The 17,890-nt window shown below is 37.8% G+C and overlaps 1 protein-coding gene across 4 annotated transcripts in view; it reads left to right on the forward strand.

Annotated features, from left to right (window-relative positions):
- LOC132830171 (heterogeneous nuclear ribonucleoprotein R) overlaps nt 1-17,890 on the forward strand; it is a 36,839-nt gene that overhangs the window by 8,180 nt on the left and 10,769 nt on the right. For 2 of the 4 annotated variants that reach the window (XR_009646335.1, XM_060847714.1), the window contains exons 5-11: nt 139-252; nt 2,429-2,605; nt 2,831-2,966; nt 5,449-5,654; nt 6,237-6,386; nt 7,151-7,272; nt 7,357-7,886. Coding sequence is in view for 3 of the 4 variants with exons in the window: in XM_060847714.1 (XP_060703697.1) it covers nt 139-252; nt 2,429-2,605; nt 2,831-2,966; nt 5,449-5,654; nt 6,237-6,386; nt 7,151-7,272; nt 7,357-7,886 (1,435 nt within the window). In the remaining variant the exon portion in view is untranslated. Of the gene's footprint in view, nt 1-138; nt 253-2,428; nt 2,606-2,830; nt 2,967-5,448; nt 5,655-6,236; nt 6,387-7,150; nt 7,273-7,356; nt 8,661-17,890 lie in introns of those variants that run through there. The other 2 variants (XM_060847713.1, XM_060847715.1) reach the window with 1 other exon arrangement.

The following is a 17,890-nucleotide window of genomic DNA, read 5'->3' on the forward strand; positions in this document are numbered from 1 at the left end:
CTTATTTGGTTTGACTAAAACTGTTAACTTGTAGTTAATGTGTTTGTAAATTTTCTGTGAAATAATCTTGGTGCTTACCATAGCTATTTAACGTAAACTGGTATTAAATTCATTGTGGGCTGTTAATGCATTGTTTAGGCACTTTTGGAACGGACTGGCTACACTTTGGATGTAACTACAGGGCAAAGAAAGTATGGTGGTCCTCCTCCTGACAGTGTGCATTCAGGTCCACAGCCTGGAATTGGAACAGAGGTCAGTGTTCAACAATGAGTAATCAGCCTTATAAACTGTTGAACTGATTCATTGATATTCAGGACGTATTGCAATGTAGAAGGTAAGGGTTTTTATCTTGTAATCGACCTGTTGCTCAAGGGAACTGGCTATTCCTTGTTTCAATATTTTTAATAAAACAAAGCTATACAGTTCATGGATGCAAATCTGTACATAATATTTGAAAGTTTAGAGTTAGTTATCCAACAGGTAATTTAATTCTAGTTCCTTCATACTTTTTTTAACACCAACAGTAGATTAGCTTTCCAAAATTATATTTAATTTTAAACCTAAACGATTCATAACTTCAAATTAATTTGAACTGGTGGATAGTTTAGATGTTTATTTGAAGTTTATTTGAATTAACACAAGTAAAGTTTATGCTGCATCAAGTCCGTCAGCCAGTTTGGAAATGTTATGATACAAGAACTCATCTTGGCCTAGAGTCCAGAGGTAGAGACATTCCCACCGTGCACAAAATATTAGTCCGGGACTGTTGATTACAAGTTCATTGAAGTTACTATTACACCACTTCCCCAAACAACAGCAGAGATCAGTTTGTATGCTTCAATATGTAGATGAGGGAAGCATATTGGTCGGGATGCTGATGGATGACTTTCAGTTTAACATTGTATGAAGGATGTCATGTCTGAATTTAGCTTTGATTTTGTCATCTTAGAGTTCATGCTCAAGCCCTGGACTGGGAATTTAATTCTCAAATTTGGGATTTGAACAAGAGTGCTGCCATTTGATTCAGTTAGGTGAAGTGTTCTCTGGGTGCCTGATGATAACAGGAATAGTTTTAGTTTTAAGGTGTACTTAAAAAACCTGATGATCTATCTATGTGGCCACAAGCCATGACTGCATGATAGACTTACCTGAGGTTTGTTTCCACCTATGGTGCTGCATATCAGCAAAGGGACCGTAAGAAATAGATGCTTTGCCATTCAGTAAAATCATGGCTGATCTGAATGTAGCCTTAAGTTCTGCTTTCTGCCTGTTGGCTGTAACACCTACCTCTCTTGTTGATCAGCCATCTGTCTGTCTTGGCATAGAAAATATGACCATTTCCGCTGCTCCCTGGAAGTTGATTCCAAGGATTAATAACCTTCAAGAAATCTTAAATGGAACGTCCCTTACTTTAAGCCTCTCCTAATAGACATTTTTGACAATATTTGAATTCCTATAAATAGTGTTTGTTAGAAATAACCCAGGGCTTGTTTAACCAAAGGGTATGTTTCAGATTATTCTTTCAAGTCATTTGAAAAGTAGGAATATCTTAGCTATCTCGTAAACAACTTTGAAATAACAGTTAACCTTGTTGAAATCAATGTTTATAGGAGGGTCAAAAACTGAATTGGAAGACACTAAATTTGGCTTTTAATGAAAATGCTTCATTATGTAGATGTGTAAAGGTAACCGAAGTGTTGACTGTTTTATGGTCTTCCAATCCAAATCAATATGTGTGATTGTCTTTGTCATTTGAATAATCCTCCTTAAATCAAAGCCCAAAGTTGTAAAGCTAGATAAATAATGAGAGTGAGAGATGATGCCTGACCGTGTACTACGTGGCTCATATACAATCATGTTAGTAATTATTCTTTGTTGTCCTAGTTAAAATTGATTCCACATCCAAAGCAGTTAATGTGTTAAACATCACTATTGTCAACTTGTTGGCTGTTTGGCATTGTTGAACCACACCCAAGGTCACTGATCCAGAAAACAGCTTTATTGTGTTTGTTGATAAGTACTGTGTTGAAGTTCTGTAAATCTGATTTACATGTAGTTTTACAGTAGAAAGATGGGCTGATGGACTCAACTGGTATGTGCCTGAGTTTAAATTGCACACAAGTTTCCTCCCACGTTGTTTCATCTAATTCTGTTAGCATTGTTTTCTATTCCTTCCTTTCTTGAACACTAGTGTAGCTTCACCTTCACTCCATCAGTACAAGGATAGAAATAATAGCAATAGACATGTTGTAATGATTGTACAATATAATCTTTTCCTTTATTCATTCACAAAAGGCATATGGGCATTGAAACTACTCTAGGTATTAATCTGACTTGCAGCATGTTTGTTGTTCCTTATGCCAAAGCTTACTCTGAGACATGTCAACATCTTGTTATATTTACAATTTTGCATACTTTTCAACTTTAGGTATTTGTTGGGAAGATCCCCCGGGATTTGTATGAAAATGAACTTGTTCCTTTGTTTGAGAAAGCCGGTTCTATCTGGGATCTGCGACTAATGATGGATCCCCTGTCTGGTCAGAACCGTGGCTATGCTTTTGTTACTTTCTGTAACAAGGATGCAGCACAGGAGGCTGTTAAACTGGTAATCTTATCTATTTTAATACTGTGATTCAAAACTGTAAGCTTTTAAGAACATTTTGAAATTTGGGTATACTGCAAATCTTTTTCCATTTTTTAAAAGCATCCTTTCTGTTCAGTGTACAATGAAGCTGCAACTTTACATTGAAAAGTTGCTTAATACAGCAGGTTGAAAAGTGCCAAGCTGTAAATGTTAATGCAAGTTGAACTTCTGTCTTTTCTCTTGTAGTGTGATAACTATGAAATCCGTCCTGGTAAACACATTGGAGTTTGTATTTCTGTGGCCAATAACAGACTGTTTGTTGGCTCTATTCCAAAGAACAAGACAAAGGAAAACATTATGGAAGAATTCAGCAAAGTCACAGGTTAGAATTAAGTTCATCCAGATAGTAGAAAACCATTTTTTAAAAATGTCAGTTTTTATTTCATGCGTATGCATCTTTGGATTGGTTGGAGCTTAAGATCTTTCCATTGTGATCTGTCTCTTATGTGAAAAAACCTCTGCCAGTATGGAAGTTTTCTTGGCATCCTGAGCAACATTTATTTGACCAATATCACCAAAACATCCTGGAGGTTACCATTACGCAGAAATTGAACTGCAACAGGCGTATGAAAACTCTTGCTACAGGAATTAGTTATAATCTGGGAATTCCTTGGTGAATAATTTAAACCCCATTGCAAACCCACCAATATCAAGGTAAATGTCGGGGTATGATGAAATGCCCTCTACTTGCCTGTGTGAGTGCAGCTCCAACAAAACTACCTTGGTACCATCCAGAATGATCAGTCCAGTTAAATAGTAACCCCATTCGCTGATCTGAACATTCCCTTCTTTCTCCCTGAGAAATAGTGGAGCACTGTACACTATACTAAATGCATGGTGTCAACTCAAGAGCAAGACCTGCATGGTAAAGTCATCTGCAAGTTCCTTGCCAAGCCATGCACCAACCTGACTAGGTATATCACCAATCTGTCACTGGTGATAAATACTTTGAGAATCCTGAAACTCAGTGGGTTAAACAAAGTGTTTTCAATTTGGGAGGTTTAAATAGAATGTTGGCCCAGTCGCTGTTGAGACCATTGCAATTTTTGAATAACTTGGAATGTGTTATTTTCATTTTTTTATTCTAAGTTAATTCTCATGTGGTTTTCTACATTTAATAAAGCTGTGAAGAGGGAACAAGTTGCAAAGAGATTGACAGATGGTGTGGTGTATGAGTAACTTCTAATGAAGAATAGAAAAGCAGTATGTTTTAAAAGGCATCAAGTTTGCACGTTCAAGTTGTACTCTGAGAAGAAACTTGAAGGCAGTGTGCAGGTGTATGGTGAACAGTTGAAAAAACAAACAGCATGTGGTCTTTTTTGCTGGGGCTGATGCAAAATATTGGAAATGCAAGAGGAAGGCTGTCTTGCAGCAGTTGTGCTATTTGAGGTGATATACAGGTGTACCAGATTGGTTCCATCGATGACAGGATGGTCTTTAATGATAGACTAGGTAAATTAGGGCTATGCAGTAACAAGTTTAATAGAATGGGAGGTAATTATATTGAAAAACAGGGAAATTTTATGGAGTTTCAAAAAAAAAAGTGCAGGGTGTTTTGTTTAAATTTTGGTGTAGTTTGATTTGGAAATCGATGAAAAAACTTTGCATCAAGTTTAGGGATGCTTGAAGCAAAAATTGAGATCAAAATATTTTGGCCAGTTGAAAATTAGCTGCTGCTGCTTCCTCAAAAAGTATAACTCAAAGACCTTGCGCAACTATTTCATGTTGAGTGATTTGTGGCTAGTAAAATTTTCAATACCAGCTATCTGTGTCAACTTTTTTTAAACTGAATTTAGTTTAGTTTGTGCTATGGATTACAGCAAGCTAAATTCAATTCACAGTAAAGTTCCTGAGGCCAGCAATGTAAGAATAACAGCCCTGGGACTGTATTTGCTGCAGGTGTGAAAGGCATTGTTTGAGCTAACTGCGTCTTTCCAATTTTTTGTTTAAAATTTTTAAAAGAATTATTATTCTATCCCCACGTAAAATGAAAACTGGCTTGGAAGTTACTAGACCATACACCACTTGACCTTAAGGGCAAGGTTCAATTATTGGTATTTTGGCATTCTAAACATCATCTGAGATATGACCATCGGGTTAAACTCATCAGTTGTTATCTGTTTGTAATGAGAGAGTAGCCCTTTGGTCTTCGGGGGTATGACAACTTGTTGTGGCAAATCTATAGGAAAGTGAAAAATTATGAAGAATTTAGATTGTTTAATAGCTTGTGATTAATTTATTAACACTCATCAATAAAACTTAATACTATTTGCAGTTTTCTAGTTGCATTCCTGACAAATTCTGCTAACGCAGTTTCTGTTATTTAAATTAATGAATGATTTGTTTTGTTTCACTTATTTTGCATCATCCAGTCAGACCCATTCAAGGTTGACCTTGGAGAGCATGTTGATGTAGAGACCTCCAAATGTTGCTTTCGTATGCTTGCAGTAATTTTTGAGATTACCTCCTAAGTTCTGTTGAAAGATCCATGTCGGCTTTGTCTGGTCGCGTTCTGCCTTATTGGTTAGATGAATCAACTGTGAAGAGAGAGACATTTCAAAGAAATAGCCAAAATAAGACTTTCAGGATCATAAATTATGGTATTATGTCAAAGCCATTATAAATGGTTTAAATTGTTTGCATAATTTGTTTTGCTTCTGTGATTTGTTTTATGGTGTTTTCTCCATTTGAACCTAATCATTTATTACCAATAAAGGAGAATTAACTGTTCAAATGATTTAACTTTCGATTGATTAGCGCAACTTTGTCATATCATCAAATTAATTTTTATTTCTTTTCGGTAGAGGGTCTCACTGATGTTATCCTCTACCATCAGCCTGATGATAAGAAGAAAAATAGAGGATTCTGTTTCCTAGAATTTGAAGATCATAAATCTGCTGCTCAGGCTAGACGGAGATTAATGAGTGGCAAAGTGAAAGTCTGGGGCAACGTAGTCACTGTTGAATGGGCAGACCCAGTAGAGGAACCAGATCCAGAAGTGATGGCAAAGGTAATGCAGCTAGTGTCAACAAGGTTTCTTTGGTTGGTATACTGCTGATTTTTGACATTGTTGTCTATTTGTATAAAGTGCCAAGTGTCCCAGTTTTGAGCTGGCATTTCTTGACATTTTACATGGTATGGAAACAATGGTGATGGCTTAATGTGATATGGTTCAACTTGGCTTGGTATGCTATTTTATTTGGGTATGAAGTCAGAAACCAAAGGGAAGTTCTACCAGTTTACAATCATCTAAAAGCAAGCAATGGAATTTTTTTATGCAACTCATTTTCCACTACTACAATGTAAATTGAGGTATCCTATTTAGTTTTCATCTTCCCGGTAGCATCGAAATTTTTCAGATCCAACATATTTGTATCACTTACCTATATTTTTCCAGTGTCGTCTTTACCATAAATGACCCAGCATTGTTAATAATGTCAAAGTTATTCATTTAACTCATCCGTTTGTTAGTAGTTTTCTGTTAAGTCCTGGGGATTTGTCAGTTTTGCTAGTAGTGCGGTATCGTGTCCCAACATTGCGTTAAACTCACATTTCTCACTTGGTGCTTTTCCCTCAATTTTTCTCTCTACAGGTCAAAGTGTTGTTTGTAAGAAACCTGGCTAGCTCTGTAACGGAAGAAATACTAGAGAAGACCTTCAGTCAATTTGGAAAACTGGAACGGGTGAAAAAACTGAAAGACTATGCTTTTGTTCATTTTGAGGACCGAGATGCAGCAGTGAAGGTTTGTGCCAGTAAATTGGATTAAACTCTCTCAATTCATGATCTATTTCAGAATAATGCCAACTACCATATCTGTAGAGATTGCCATGGTGTTTGAAAGTGCTAAATGATATTGACTGAACTCAGTCAAATTGTCACTTGAATGCTGTTTAGATAAAGAGATTAAGTTAAAATGAATATTGGCCTTTTTTAATACAACCTGTCTGTGATGCTTATTTGCATAGCAACCATTCCTAATTTTAATTTCCCTTCTCCAAACTATAATAAAGGGATTACTTGAAATTTTCAAATTTTAACCGTTGGATTACATTGGATTTGTGGGATCAAAAAATCCACTTGACCCAGCTTGTCATTTGGTAATTCCCTTTATTCTCCATCACTTTTGTAAATGTAATATAACTTTTAATTCCCTTACATGCTTGCCTAGCATCTCCTTTAAATGCATTATCCTATTTGCTTTGAGTCTGTGGTACTGATTTCCACATCCTTGTCATTTTCTTCAAAATTTCATCAGTTTAAAATGAGTTGGGGGCCCATTCAATATCATTAGGTATTGGTAAGTAAGATGTTTTGGGTGAAAGGGAATATATTTGATGCTAACTCTTTCTGGCTCCAAATGCTGCCACACCTGCTGATGTTTGTTTTCTGTAGCAGTTTCTGTTTTTGTTATTGATAGGGAATGTGTAGAGTCTGACTGGTTGAGGTCAGACAGACCAGCTATTGCTTTTCTTGTGTATCTTGTAATTTTTTTTCTCTCTTGGTTAGGCAATGGATCAAATGAATGGAAGAGAAATTGAGGGTGAGGGCATTGAAATAGTTCTTGCAAAACCACCTGATAAGAAAAAGAAGGAACGTCAGGCTCAACGACAGGCAACAAGAACCCAAGTGTAGGTTACTGAATTAAAAAGGAGCAGTGCAACTAAAATATGGTTCTTTTAACTTTTTATATCTAATGCAATTTTCTTTTACAGGTATGAAGACTATTATTACTACCCCCCACCCCGTTTGCCACCTCCAATCAGAGGCCGAGTCCGTGGAAGTAGAGGTGGTAGTTATGGCTATCCTCCAGATTATTACAGCTATGAAGATTACTATGATGATTACTATGGTTATGATTATCATGATTATCGTGGTGGATATGAAGATCCATACTATGGTTATGACGATGGATACCCAGTTCAGAGAGGAAGAGGTGGAAGGGGTGGTAGAGGTACAATCCCCCCTCCCAGAGGCCGTGGTGTACCACCACCCCGAGGAAGGGCAGGATATCCTCAACGCGGAACACCGATGGGACCTCCAAGGGGTGCTAGGGGTGGCAGAGGAGGGCCGCAGCCGCCGCAGAGAGGACGTGGAACCCGTGGTGGCCGGGGTAACCGTGGTGGCAATGTTGGTGGAAAACGAAAAGCTGATGGGTACAACCAGCCAGATTCCAAGCGACGCCAAACCAACAACCAACAGAATTGGGGCTCCCAACCCATCGCTCAGCAGCCTCTGCAGCAAGGTGGTGATTATTCTGGTAACTATGGTTACAATAATGACAACCAGGAGTTTTATCAGGATACTTATGGGCAGCAATGGAAGTAAACAAATGGGGGTTTCAGTGAGATTGTTGAGACCCGATTGGCTAAACTCTGCAACCTTCAAATCTGATTGGCTTAACTCTACATCCTTCAGTACAGATTGGCTGCCACATGCATTTTGCTGACATCAAGAATCACTATTGTATATACCAGATTTTTTTTCATAAATGCACTTGGACATTTCTGGCTTACATTTTCCCTTAACAATTCTTTGGGGGAAAAGATGCTTTTTATTTTTGTTTTTAAGCTACTTTTTAGCAGTTTGAAAGGAAACTTTGGACTTTGCTTTCAGATGTTGGGCACAATTTTCAATCATGGTTTTGCAGAATTGACTGGTATTGGACAGTTTCACTGGTTTATGGCTTTGGGATTAGATGCCATCGGAGTATGCTGTATATAAGTAAATGCTAGTGTTTTGTCTTAGTAGTTTTTAAGAAGAGCTTGCAGTTTAAAACCATTTTTAAGTTTCCTTGTACTGAAAGTAACATTTAACTGTGTGTTTTGCATTTGTAGAGTAGGTAAATTGTGTTTTTTAAAAAATTGTTAGCTTCACACCTTTTAAGGATCTGCCCAAAATTTGGTTTGGCTTAATCGTACAACCCGTGGCGTTCTGTTCATTGATGTGATTGATTGTATTTACAATTTATTGTTCATGTCAAATTTCAATAAAACTTAAAACTATATTATCCAAAAAATTCATGATTCAAATTCAATTGTGTCCTGAAAATTTGATTGATTAGAAATGTGGTTACCTTCAAACCAACAGCTTTTCCCCCAGAAAAAAAACTGCTTATGTGAGTGATCAATCAAACGAATAGTTTGACTTTGTATAACCTAGTTTTACACCTGCAGGAAGAGAGATTGAAAGTGTAGAGTTTGTGGAAGATTGTCTTTCCAATAGTTGTGCATTTGGGATGAAGTCTGCTTAATAGTTAGCAGCACACTTTTATAAAGCATGTTTCTAAGCTTCTGCGCACTTAATTAATTTGTAAATAGTGATGGAACCAATTGTTGTACACTTGACAATTGACGAATTTACAGCGTACTTAGCAACTTGCCAGATATTGATGGTCTCACGTTTGCTGATTTGCGAGAATGAATTACCATCTCTGGCACCTTTTGTCACTGATCAAATGTATTTAATAGATTAAAAACTCAATTTGATATTGCTGTTGAGAGCTGGTGACGTCAGTGGCGCATATCTTACAGTAAAAATTTTTTTTGGTGGTGGGACAAAAATGTTGCAGAGTGATTGTGAAACCTGGCAGAGATAAAGAAGCACTGTCAGTTGCCATTTGTGATTATCATTTTAACATTTCCACTTGGCTATGCTCTTTAGGTCAGTATGTCAGTTTTCCATGAATTCGAATGTTTAAATATTTGGAAAAAAACAAAAGTTTTAACATTAGATTTTTGTAAAAAGATAATGGTAGCTCAAAATCTCTACTAAATGTAACAGTAAATTTTGAAGTATTGACTGAGATTCTGCATTAGTCCCAAATGTTCATTTCAGAGTTGAATTCTCTTTGGAAACCAAGAATTTATTAAATATTTAAGTGGGCACTTGTTCTTGCTTTGAAGGTGGAATATTTCATAATAGTGAATGTGAAGGATGAGGCGGAACAGATTGTGCCTTATAGCCTATACCCTAGAATCTCTTTTCTCCACTGCCACCCCCCCCCCCCCCAAATTGTTCAATGATGTTTATCAAAATGAATCTAATATACAAGCATTTATCCAAATTTTATTTTTTTCCAAGATTGGGAAAATCGATTTCTGTAGTCATCTTGCAAGTTCTTTCTTATTAACCAAGTGACTATTTTCATTAGGATTGACAAGACTGATGTATTAATGTATCAGGCTACAAATTTTAGGTAGAAGATTAAATTACATAATTAAGTATTATTTGTGGATACTATCTGAAATGTTGCTGGTGGCTTTGTAATGTTAACCCTGTTGTATCTGGTGGTTCTGGACTTATGGAAGGGAAAGGTTGTCCTCTTCTATATTGGATTTTTTGTGCACATATATACAGTAACGTTCTTTGTGGGAATTGTTTAATTGCCAAATTATTTTGAGAATACTTGTATAATTTGTGGTCTATTTGATATTTTTGAGGGTTGGCCATTTATTTAGGGACTTTTACTGATAAAAGTATTAACATTAGTGCAACTATTTGGGTATTTAGATTTAATCTGCACATTGACAAGTTGTTTTGTGTGACTTTTCTGGAGAAATCTCATTTGAACAGAAAAGTTAGGTGAGATGAGTGTGGTTTGTCAGATTGAAACTACTTTTGGAGTTAATTCTAAAAACCAAGGTTTTGCTTATGCTGTCAGAAATGCCCTCTCCGAAATCAACACAGTACAGCACAAATCATAACCATATCTGGGACCTTGCTGTCCTAAGCTGTGTTTCTGATTAAACTCACCAGACTTTTGGTTGACCATCCTTCAATGCTGTTCTTGCCAACGAAAAATTCAGTGAAACCTTTGTTGATTGCTGTCACAGTGAAATCATAGCTTACAATAATAAAGTGAAGGATTGCACTGTGACTTGGGTTTTGTCTATTAAATCTAGCTTTCAAATGCTATAATTTGGTTGTCATAGAATTGCAGCACTGTGGATGAAACCTTAATATTCATTATATAATGGTATAAACAGAGTTCAGCGCAAACATTAATATTGTTTGTGCGTGTAGGGAGAAATACCCTATTTTGTTTTGTCACTTTTGTTGACACATTGCTTTTTGCGATTTTTTTATATTGCATTTTACTTTTTCTAATTACTGCACCTCAGTTTTGCAGCGGTTTTATGATCTGCCCTGAAAATCTCAATTCACTGTTTGAGATTTACAGAGAAAGTGTTTGGAGAAACTCAGCAATTTTTGGTGGGGAGGTGGCGAGGCCCATTACCTCATTACAGTGTTTAACCTCTTATGGGCTTCACTGCTACACCTCCCTGAAAATTTATTAGGGTGGCACAGTGGTTAGCACTGCTGCCTCACAGCGCCAGAGACCCGGGTTCAATTCCCGCCTTAGGCAACTGTCTGTGTGGATTTGCACATTCTTCCCGTGTCTGCGTGGGTTTCGTGCTCCAGTTTCCTCCCACGGTCCAGGTTAGGTGAATTGGCCATGCTAAATTGCCCGTAGTGTTCGGTGAAAGGATAAATGTTGGGGAATCGGTCTGGGTGGGTTGCTGTCCGGAGGGTCGGTGTGGACTTGTTGGGCCAAAGTGCCTGTTTCCACACTTAGTATTCTAATCTAAATCCTTTCCAATGCAAAATCTTGTTGACTTTGCAAATGCTGCATCTGCCTCAGCCTCAGAATTTGTTAGAAAGTAGGAACTAGATATATTGGTTTTTGAGTGACATTATAAAGTGACATGGTCACTTATTTATTAGAGCATAATGACCACGAGTAATATTAACCCATTGCTGGATTGGTTCCCCAACCCCCAATCGTCTCGGTTAAATCTCTGCATGGGGCAGTCAGATCATGTTCCTTGATGTTAGAGGCACTTCATGCCTTTAACCAATGTTTGGATTCATGAAAGGTAAAATTTATTTGCTAAATTCAAAGATGTGCAAAACAGTCAGATTTCAGAATTGAAAATTAATCTGCAAAGTTGGACAAAAACTTTAGATGTGTGAAACATGTATGGACTATTGATTTGGAGATGCCCGTGTTGGACTGGGGTGAACAAAGTTAAAAATCTCAACACTAGGTCATAGTCCAAAGGTTTAATTGGAAGCACACTAGCACCGCTCTGAAAGCTAGTGTGCTTCCACTTAAACCTGTTGGACTACAACCTGGTGTTAGACTATTATAAGTGTAGCTACCAGGTAGTTGAGTATTATTTTATTAAAAAGGAATAAATCTTTTATCCTTTCCTGGTTTCTATTTCTTAAAATGTTAGATTTAATTGTCCGATCCCATTTGCCTAATTTTATTTCCTTTGAACAAAAGAAACAAAATCTTAAGTATTTTGAGAACAAGCAGCTTCATTTCCTCTGAACAACTGTTTGCTCTCCAATTAACTCTTAGTAACATAATAATGAACAAAAGTACAGTAATTATTCATTTAGATGCTTTGGACATAATTTAATAGCAACTCCTTTTCCAAACTTAAAGTTGTGTATGATTCTAAGACTTAATTGAGGGGCATTTGCATGCCTGAATTAAACTGGATTGTTTCTGAATTTTGAATTAGATGAAGATTAGACGATTAAGTGAGTGTGTTGCTGCTTTTGTTTGCTTTATATCACATGTTGGGATGGTGTTACTCTTTAACAGTTTGCTTAATGGGTCAATATCAACCAATCTTCAATTTTTTTGTGAAATAATACTAGAAATAAAAATACTACTGTTGTCTTAAATGTCATTCATGTGATATTAGCCGATAAACTCCCATCTTCCTTTCATTAAACTGGAATTTTAAAAATTGACAATGCAAATGAGTAGGAGTTTCTCTTTTCTCCAGATTTGTCTCAGATTGAGATTTTCCAATAAACGAGTTGTGCTTGCGCGCACATGTCTTCAGATCAGAATCTTCTCTGATTTATTTGTCCTTATTGAATGAGTGGCTCAGAATACTTGCTCGCAAGGGGCAGGGACAATCAAAGTGTCAGGAGCCTTGAATTATGTCTTATTTTGTGGTTCAAGAATTAGTTGTGGTTTTTAAGAAACATGTTAGTTACTGGGTATGATGCTATATGCTAGATTCTATTCTCTTAAGTGGAGTATCTGCAGAATCTAAAACTGAAAGTGGTTTAATTTTAATGATTGAAAGGTTTGTCTCCCAGTAACATGCAAAACAAAAGGAGCTAGTTTAAAAAAATTCTTCTATTCACTCCTGGCATGTGGGTATCATTAGCTTGCCAGTATTTTATTACCTGTTCCTAGTTGCCCTTGAAGGTGGTGGTGAAGTCCATGTGCTGTAGATAGACCCACAATACTGTAGGGAGGGAATTCCAAGATTTTGAACCACTGCCAGTAAAGGAATGGTAATATATTTCCAAATCAATGCTGAGGGACACTTGGAGGGTGGTGTTCCCCTATATGTCATGCCTTTTTTCTTCTAGTTGGATAGATTTGGAACATATTGTTGAAGGACCTTTGGCAAATTTCCGCAATGCATCTTGTAGATCGACACACCTGCTGTTTATGAGCATTGGTGGTGGAGGGAGTGGTTGCTTGTGAATTTGATCCTCATCAAGCAGGCTACTTTGTCCTTGTGGTGTCAATCTTTTTGAGTGTTGGAGCTGAATCCATCCAAGCAAATGAGTATTCCATCACTTTTGACTTGTGCTTTATAGATGGTGGGTAGGCTTTGGGAGTCTCTGGAGGTGAGTTACTCTCTGTGGTATTCCTAACCTCTGATCCACTTTATAATGTGTGAGAAAGTGTCTTGTTGAGTTCCTGGTCAATTGTAACCCAGAAGCTGCTGATAGAGTTGTAGAATCCCTACATTCCATCAGTAGGTTTTTCGGTGATGGTAATACCAATAAATGTCAAATAATGGTTTTGATTGTCTCTTATTGGCAGTAGTCATTGCCTGAATTTTATGTGCTGCAAATGTTACTTGGAAGAAGAAGCTTCATCTGACTCGTGCTCCAGTGGCAGTACTCAGTATTAGTACCATCTACAAGAATGAGACTTAATGAAAGGGGATGATGTCAGAATGGGCAATAGTGTCTGCATAATCTGTCCTTTTGAATCATTCTAGTTGGATTCTTGAACTGTACCTGCACTCATTTCAGCTTATTGATGTTTGTTATGCTAAATGTAGGGAGCTATAAATAAGTTACACACAATTGTCACTAACTGAAATACTAAATGAAATTAGTTATTTTGGAATTAATGAATAATTTAAGATGAGTTTTACTGAATTTGCGTCATAAATCTGTGAAATGTTAGAATGAATCATTTTTCATTCATTTTTCCATGCCCCAATAATGTTCGTATCCATAAATTTTCAATTATGAAAGCTAACTTTGATTTTAAAAAAACTCTCAAATCACCTCCGCTTCAGTCTTATTTGATTTTAAAATAAAATGATCATTGGTTGTTAATTAATTATTAATCGGTGTGGTGCAGCAAGTTTGCTCAAATTACTTTTGAAGCTTGCACTGGCTTTTCATTGTCTAATGCGTGTTGAAACAAAATGGGTTTAAAACTAGAGCAAGTGATAGAACAGTTAATGCATAATTTAATTTTGATGGTCTTAAGTTAGAGTAGAAGAATGTTTTGCATTGTCTGTTGGTCTCTGCTATAGAATTCGTTCCGCATCACATGGCAACTCTGGGACTGAATCAGTCCATTTGTAATCTGCTTGTCAAGTTTATCCTTACAGTGAGACATCCCAACTGCATTTGTGTCCTGAATGAGTCTATTTTGTTTCTACTTCCACCAGCTAATGAACCTTCATTTTTTTTTGTGTGTGTGTTGCTGGACTTTGCTTCAAGGAGAATTGTGGGAAGCATGTTCCCAATGGCAAAGGTGTCTGGAACTAGGGTCACAGTCCAAGGATACATTCAGGACTGAGAGGAGAAGACATGTTTTCACCCATTGTGTGGGGAGCCTTTGGAATTCTCTGCCACAGAAACCAGTTGAGGCCATAACACTGAATGTTTTCAAAGAAATGTTAGATATAGTCCTTGGGCCTAACTGGATCAAAGGATAAGGGGCAAAAATGGAGACCGAATACTGAGAGTGGTTGATCAGCCATGATGATACTGAATGGCAGAGCAGGATCAAAGGGCCAAATGGCTGCCTCTTGTTTATTTCTCTGTAATTGGCGCACAATGTACAGAGGACAAGTATCTATCTTTTGAGTAAATAAGTCTTTTTAAGGCAAATAGAATTGGAGGATAAAGTAGACGTGATAATATTCTGTAAGGAAGGAAATCTGCCATGTTTACCTGGCCTGGTTTGTATTTGACTCCAGATTCTCAGCAGTATGATTGACTCTTAGAGCTTTCCAAAATGCACTAGCCAACTATTCAGGTACTCGAGCAATTAGGGATGGGAAGCAAAAGTTTAAAAATTTTTGAAAATTGGGTTGGACAAAATTTGATTAAAAAGATCAGCTACATAATAACCAATGGAAAATTTATTTTTCTATAAAAGGGTTTAATGACAAAGTTAAACTATTAGGCATCTGCATTATCAAGTACAATCTGAAAAAACAGGCTGGCTAGAAGTCTCTAGACCCCTTTCATGGTGGTGGTTGTGTTGTGGCAAACCTATTTGAAGTGACTTAATTTGAGTCATACAGCCCGTAAATGCACCCCTCGCACCAACTTATTCATGCAAACCAGATATCCTAAATTTAATCTAGTCCCTTTTGCCAGCATTTAGCCCATATCCCCCTCAATCCTTTGCATTCGTATACCCATCCAGATGCCTTTTAAATGACTTAATTGTGTCAGCCTCCACCACTTTCTCTGGCAGCTGGTTATATGCATGTGCTACCTTCTGCACGAAAACTTTGCCCCTCAGGTCCCTTTTAAATCTTTCCCCTCTCAGCGTAAACCTATCCCCTCTAGTTTTGGACTCCCCTACTCTAGGAAAAAGGTATGGCTATTAACCCTATCCATTCCCCTCAAATTTTATAAACATTCATAAGATCACTCCTGAAACTCTTACACTCCAGAGGAAAGTAGCCCCAGTCTATTAAGCCTCTCCATATGGCTCAAATCCTCCAATTGTAGCAACATCCTTTTCTGAGTCCTGTCAGTTTAACAACATGTTTCCTATAGGGAGACCAGAATTGAATGCAATATTGTAGAAGTGGCCTCACCAATGTACTGTACAGTTGCAACATGAACTTCCAACTGCTGTGCACTGACCGATGAAGGCAAGCATGCCAAATGCTGCTTTCACCACACTGTCTACATGTGACTTTACTTTCAAGAAGGTATACATCTGTTCCCCTAGGTGCCTTTATTTGGCAATGCTCCCCAGGGCCGTACCATTAACTGTACAAGTCATGCCCTGATTCACCTTACCAAAACGGACACCTCGCATTCATCTAAATTAAAATCTACCTGCCACTTATTGGCCCATTGGCCTATCTGTTCAAGGTGCCATATTAGTCTGAAGGCACCACCTTAACTGACAAATATGCCTCTAATTTTAGTGTCATTAGCAAACTTACTGACCATAGCTGCTATGTTCATAGAACAATACAGCGCAGAACAGGCCCTTCGCCCCTCGATGTTGTGCCAACCTGTGAACCATTTTCAGCTTGTTCCCCTACACTCTCAAAATCATCCATGTGCTTAACTAAGGATTTCTTAAAATCTCCCTAATGTGGCTGAGTTGACTACATTAGCAGGTAGGGCATTCCAGGTCCTTACCACTCTCTGCGTAAAGAACCTGCCTCTGACATTGGTCTTAAATCTATCACCCCTCAATTTGTAGTTATGCCACCTTGTATACGCTGATGTCATCATCCTAGGAAAAAGACTTCCACTGTCTACCCTATCTAATCCTCTGATCATCTTGTATGTCTCTATCAAATCCCCTCTTAGCCACCTTCTTGCCAATGAGGGTCAAGTCTCTCAGCCTTTCCTCATAAGACCTTCCCTTCAGACCAGGCAACATCCTGGTAAATCTCTGTGCCTTTTCTGATACTTCCACGTCCTTCCCGAAATAAGGGGTCAGAACTGTACACAATATCCCAAGTGTGGCCGCGTCAGCGTTTTATATAGTTGCAGCATGATATTGCGGCTCCGGAACTCAAGTCCTCTACAACTGAAACCTAATACACCGTATGCATTCTTAATAGCACTATCCACCTGGGTAGCAACTTTCAGGGATCTATGTACATGGACTCCACGATCCTTCTGCACATCCACACTACAAAGAATCTTTCCATCGACCCAGTACTCTGCCTTCCTGTTATTCTTCCCAAAGTGCATCACTTCACATTTAGTTGCATTGAACTCCATTTGCCACCTCTCAGTCCAATTCTGCAGTTTATCCCAAGTCCCCCTGCAACCTGTAACATTCTTCCACACTGTCCACTACTCCACCGACTTAAGTGTTGTCTGCAAATTTACTAATCCATCCTCCTATGCCTGCGTCTAAGTCATTTATAAAAATGACAAACAGCAGTGGTCCCAAAACAGATCCTTGTGGCACACCACAAGTAACCGGACCCCAGGCTGAATATTTTCCATCAACCACCACTCGTTGCCTTCATTCAGAAATCCAGTTTCTAATCTAAACTGCTAAATCACCCTCAATCCCGTGCCTTTGCATTTTCTTCAACAGCATACAATGTGGAACCTTATCAAGGCCTTTACTGAAGCCCATCCCAATCATTTATATAAATGACAAAAAGCAGTAGACCCAACACCAATCCTTGCGGAATGCCACTGGCCAGAGGCCTCCAATATGAAAAACTGCTCCAATTCTTGAGAACAAAGAGTGCAGTATCAATACTCAAAAGAAGGTAATATCATGCTACCAAATATCAGAATGCTACTTTTGATTCGTATAAACATTTATTTTAAACTTTAAATCTTTAGCAAGGTTTTTTTTAAAGCAACCTAGAAAATGCACTGGTTTCTGTTCTGTACAGGAGCCTCCTCTGACAGACTATTGCATGTACCAGTGATACTTAAATGCCAGTAACATTACTTGTACTTGTTCTGCAGTTGTAGGACTTGGTTCTGACTGTTTGCTGCTCTGGCTGACCTGCTGTGTGTGTTGTGGTATGTTTTCCTTAAGTTGGTTGTACTTGTATTGTGAAAACAAAAGTGTATACAATTAATCACATTGTGCAGTTCTTTTCAGTATTAAAATGGTTATTGCCCAAAATGATATTACGTGTAAGGGAGAATGGATAAAACATTCATTGCCAGTGTCCAAAGTGGCGTTAGAACTGGTATTTTTTTTCTGCATCTGCAGATTGA

The sequence above is a fragment of the Hemiscyllium ocellatum genome, chromosome 30 (assembly GCF_020745735.1).
Source record: "Hemiscyllium ocellatum isolate sHemOce1 chromosome 30, sHemOce1.pat.X.cur, whole genome shotgun sequence".
Lineage (NCBI taxonomy): Eukaryota > Metazoa > Chordata > Chondrichthyes > Orectolobiformes > Hemiscylliidae > Hemiscyllium > Hemiscyllium ocellatum.